General features: G+C 47.4%; 1 protein-coding gene across 1 annotated transcript; it reads left to right on the top strand.

Moving 5' to 3' along the window:
* The first annotated feature begins 1,599 nt into the window (after positions 1–1,599).
* Positions 1,600–4,210, top strand: Psmb4 (proteasome 20S subunit beta 4). Its single transcript, XM_031374734.1, has 7 exons — positions 1,600–1,784; positions 1,910–2,116; positions 2,338–2,484; positions 2,796–2,877; positions 3,504–3,620; positions 3,802–3,890; positions 4,097–4,210. The coding sequence occupies exons 1-7, from the start codon at positions 1,645–1,647 to the stop codon at positions 4,107–4,109; spliced, it is 795 nt and encodes a 264-aa protein (XP_031230594.1). The 5' UTR covers positions 1,600–1,644; the 3' UTR covers positions 4,110–4,210.
* Positions 4,211–4,990: the final 780 nt, after the last annotated feature.

Raw genomic sequence — 4,990 nt, 5'->3', positions numbered from 1 at the left:
TATTAGCCACCAATTAGGTTCTGAAAATCAAATCTGGGTCCTCTGGAAGAACAGCCATCTCTCCAGCGTTAAATAAACAAATCTTAAAAAAAAAAAGAGGCACAGGGACATGTTCAAATAGATGGTATACGGGGCTGGAGAGATGGCTCAGTGGTTAAGACTGCTCTTCTAGAGGTCCTGAGCAACCACATGGTAGCTCACAACCATGGGATCTAATGCCTTCTTCTGGTGCATCTGAAGACAGCTACAATGTACTCACATACATTAAATAGATAGATAGATAGATAGATATTTTTTAAAAAAGGATTGTATACACTAGAGTCTTGAAGGGAAAGACAAGAGAATATATAGGCAAAAATAATATTTAGACAAATAATGTCTGGATTATATAGGAAAGAGTCTCTGGGGAGAGGGTAATCCTGGCCCCTGAGTTGGAAAGTTAAGGTCAGAGGGTGGGCTATGCCAGGTAGGGGTTAAGGGATTCTGGGAGAACCTGGAGGCTATGTCCACTTTAATATGTTAAATATGTACCTCAGCCAATTATCCTGTGTCAGAACCTCAACATCAATATTTCCTCATATGTGGAATCTAGGTGTATTTGTATGTGTATATTAGATCAGGAAAGTAGAAAGGAGCCCACAAGGAAAGAAAGGCTCTTAAGGGATGGGGGTGAAGGATTAGAAGGTAATGTGTCAATGGAAACATGCAGGGTCTATTTAAGCAGCAAGAGGAAGCAAGAAGACAGGGAAGGGCAATTGGGATGGGCACCAGTAAGGGCAGAGTAGAATGACATCTAGGGATGAAAATGGCATAATTAAACCCATTGTTTTCTATGCTAGGATCTAACTAGAGGCAGGGAATTCCTTCTCTGCCTCTAGTTCACGGTGGATTCTTTTATTCTTTTAATACAGGGTCTCTCAGTAGTTCAGGTTGGCCTCGACTCAGAATGTAGTCCAGAATGGCCTTGTACTGGAGCCATTCCTTCTGTTCCAGCCCTCCGAGTACTAAGATCATGGGATGAGATTCTCTCTTCCCCCACAGTGGTGCATCTAAGTGCCTTGTGCCCTCGGGGCTGGAAGAGGGTATGGAATCCTTTGGAACTGGAGTTACAGATCATTGTCAGCCACCAGGTGGGTGCTTAGATTCGAACCCGAGTGCTTTTAACGTGAGCCATCTCTCCCCTTAGTTTGTATCTTTTCTACCTTTTATTGATTATAACGGGGTAAACCACTGTATCTCACGCATCGGCTTCTTATCAAGTAGGTTGATAATGCCTGCTACATGGGCCTGCTTTGAGAACTAAGGCTGTAGGAGAGCTTTGGTGGGTTCAGTGATTCTTCAAGCCTTGTTTTGGACATGATAACAAGTCCGGGTGCGTGTCCCACACGGCCCGCTCCTCCTGAATTGTCCGATTGCTGAGATCCAGGCGTCCCTACTGCGGCGGGATACCGGGATGCGACGTTGTGCGTCTCTGTCCGTATTAGCCACTACTCTGGACCCGGACTCCCCAAACGGCTTTATTAACACAGAGCCTGAGTCCTGGCGCCTGGAAGTGGCGGGCCGGAAGAAGAGAGGCGTGGCAAAAGGCCACTTCCGCTTCCGGTGACGCTAGCGCTTTCATTTCTTTCGGCTGAGGTGACTAAGATGGAAGCGTTTTGGGAGTCTCGGGCTGGCCACTGGGCCGGGGGTCCAGCTCCGGGGCAGTTTTACCGCGTCCCATCCACCCCCAGCGGCCTCATGGACCCGGCGTCTGCGCCCTGCGAGGGTCCCATTACTCGGACCCAGTGAGTCGCACTCTAACCGCGCAGGGAAGGGGCGGCAGGCCGGGACGTGGGGACCCCCGTGCGCGGGCGGGCGGCAGCAATCGGAGCGCCCGCCTCGGCGCTCAGGGACCCTTTTCACCCTTCAGGAACCCCATGGTGACTGGGACATCGGTACTCGGGGTGAAGTTCGACGGCGGAGTGGTGATTGCTGCAGACATGCTGGGCTCCTATGGCTCCCTGGCTCGTTTCCGCAATATCTCTCGTATCATGCGAGTCAACGACAGCACTATGCTGGGTGCCTCGGGAGACTACGCTGATTTCCAGTATTTGAAACAAGTTCTCGGCCAGATGGTGTAAGTCGCCGACAAGTGGAGCGGAAACCTTCCGTTTATTATTCCTGTAGGCGGGGTGCAGGGACTTGAGACTTTGGGTAATTGTTTAGAACCTGTTTGGAATACTTTTTGTCATTGGGCGGGGGTGTGTGTCTGGGGGTGTAGAATTGGCGTATAGAACAGGGAGTGGGAGGGGAACCTGACCTCTGTTATCTATGCTTTCTCAACCAATTGTATTTAAGGATTGATGAAGAGCTGTTGGGAGATGGACACAGCTATAGCCCTAGAGCTATTCATTCATGGTTGACAAGAGCCATGTACAGCCGCCGCTCCAAGATGAACCCCCTGTGGAACACCATGGTCATTGGAGGCTATGCTGATGGAGAAAGGTGTTGGAAACTTCCTTGACCGACTAACTTAGCACCTGTGTAGTGCCCCTTTAGTCTTTAAATGGAATGTTTTTTTACATTTCTTTTGTTATGTGTGCTTGTGTGCTACAGTGTGTATGTGAATCTCATCTGCATTGTGAATTCTAGGGATCAAGCTTGGGTCATTGGGTATGCTGGCAAGTGCCTTTACCCACTGAGCCATCCTGCTTCCCCACCCTCAGACTCTTTGATCCCAGAGAACTCCCATCTTTTAATTCAGACCTTATGTACACAGCTAGAAGATTAATTCTTTGATCTGTTTGTCCCTCTAGCTTTCTTGGTTATGTGGACATGCTTGGTGTAGCTTATGAAGCCCCTTCATTAGCCACTGGTTATGGTGCATACTTGGCTCAGGTAAGTAGTGGGCCTAGCAACAGGGAAAAGAGAAATAGAAATGAGAAGGCAATGTTAATCTATTTCCCTTGGAATTCTGGTAAGAGACAGACTGGAATCCTAACGTTGGGCAGCTGGTTTTCTTTGTCGATGGAGAATATGTTTACATTACCTTCCAGTGACAAGAAACAGCCTTGGAATGGAAACAGAGTGAAAGTTCTAGGCCTCCCCACTTTTAAGAGTCTTAGCTGGGCATGGTGGTACATATCTGTAATATTAGTGCACAGGAGGCTAAGGCCAGGAGGACTATGTGTTCCAGACTAGCTTAAGCTACCATAGCAAGACTCCCATTTCAAACACAAAACAAAGACTCTTTGGGTTAAGGCACTTGCCAAGGCTGACAGGCAACCTGGGATCACCATGGTGGAGAGAACCAGCACCTGTGAGCTGTTTTCTCACTTCTGCATGCATGTGCACATACCTATACAAAAGAAGTAAATGTCAAACAAAAAAAAAGTCAACACCTAGTTCTTTTGAGCAGTGGGTAGAACACGGTCATTCACTTTGATGCCTATTCACATGGGCTGGAGTAGGTTACCTCCTCTTAAGCCAGTCTAATTTCTCCAATGTTTTGCCCACCTCTGTAGCCTCTGCTTCGAGAAGTTCTGGAGAAGCAACCAGTGCTAAGTCGGACTGAGGCTCGGGAGCTTGTAGAGCGCTGCATGAGAGTGCTGTACTACCGAGACGCCCGTTCGTATAACCGGGTGAGAAATGGGCTGGACGGTACAGATTCTAGAGCGGTGCAGATTCTAGAGCCAGGCATGGTGGCACATGCCTCTAACCCCAGCACTTGGGAAGAGCACAGAGGCGGGTGGGACTCTGCATTTGAGGCGAGCTTGGTCTACTTAGTGAGACCCCGTCATTGCACGCTTTCCTTTCTTTCAGTTTCAAATTGCCACTGTAACTGAAAAGGGTGTCGAGATAGAAGGACCACTGTCGGCACAGACCAACTGGGATATTGCTCACATGATCAGGTAATTAAGGTACAGTAGGAAATAGGCAGCAGAGGGAAGCTCTTGGCTTTCACAGAGCTGGCCCTTCTGGAGGGCTCAAGCAGAAACTCCCTATGGTTTTGGAAGGAGAACCTCTCCAGGTGGGTGGTTTTGGAGATGGGGAGCTCCTTCATAAGTTGATACCTTCATACGCCTTCATTTTCCCTAAATGTCTCTTCTTTTTTTAGTGGCTTTGAATGAAATCCAGATGAATGTCCAGAGTTGAAGCTTTGCTCTTCTAAACATGACTGTAGCTGGCTCAAAGGCAAACTTCTGTAAAATAAACCAGTCGTTTGAAGTGTTTGCTGAGTTGGGTTTTTTGTTTTGAAACAGGATCTCACTATGTAGCCCAGGCTTGCCTGGAACTCAGAAATCTGCCTCCTGAATGCTAGAAGTGAAAGCTTCTGGCATGACTGGCACCATGGTCACACCAAGACCTCAGCTACCAAATACTGCTTTGTACCATGTCTGTGCTCTTTCCTTTCCTGGAGAGAACCATTTAGCTCTTCATGTGTGTACCCAGAGGTTGATGTCACAAGTCTTTCTCAATCATTCTCTGTTTAATTTTTTTTTTGATATGGTTTTTATGAACCTGAGCTTATCAGTTCTGCTAGACTGACCATCAGGCCACAGGGCTGGGAATTTACACGATGCTGAGTGCTGAACTCAAGGCCTCAGGCCTGCATGGCAAGCACTTGATTGAGCCATTTCCCTAACCCCTTCACTGGCTGGCTGCCACAGCTTCTCAGATGTGGGATTACAGGTGGCGATGGGGGACATTTAGGGTCTTACCAAGTACCAGATTCTTCTGCATGGCAATACAGAAGACCTGAGATTGTCATACAGCTTTTGTAGCTTTGACTTCATTTTTGATAACAATGGACTTATACAATATTCTCATTTTCTCCCATGCACTACACTCTAAAAGAATGTAAGGGGTTATATTTGTTTTTGTTTGGGAAGGTGTGTTAATGATGGCTGCAAACCTGACTTTGGTTAAAAAGACAATTTCAGAGATAGGTATGACGTATGTAAGTAGCAGAGCTACTGTACAAGGTGGTGCTCAGCCCCTATGTACACAT

This window comes from Mastomys coucha, unplaced genomic scaffold (assembly GCF_008632895.1).
Source record: "Mastomys coucha isolate ucsf_1 unplaced genomic scaffold, UCSF_Mcou_1 pScaffold16, whole genome shotgun sequence".
Taxonomy (NCBI): domain Eukaryota; kingdom Metazoa; phylum Chordata; class Mammalia; order Rodentia; family Muridae; genus Mastomys; species Mastomys coucha.
Note: the sequence above shows the minus strand (reverse complement) of the source record. Positions and strands in the feature narration are given on the sequence as shown.

Coding starts and splice junctions, on each gene's coding strand:
- Psmb4 (XM_031374734.1), top strand. CDS start 1,645: ATGGAAGCGTTTTGGGAGTCTCGGGCTGGCCACTGGGCCGGGGGTCCA. Junction 1,785..1,909: donor GGTCCCATTACTCGGACCCA/GTGAGTCGCACT, acceptor TTCACCCTTCAG/GAACCCCATGGTGACTGGGA. Junction 2,485..2,795: donor GGCTATGCTGATGGAGAAAG/GTGTTGGAAACT, acceptor TTGTCCCTCTAG/CTTTCTTGGTTATGTGGACA.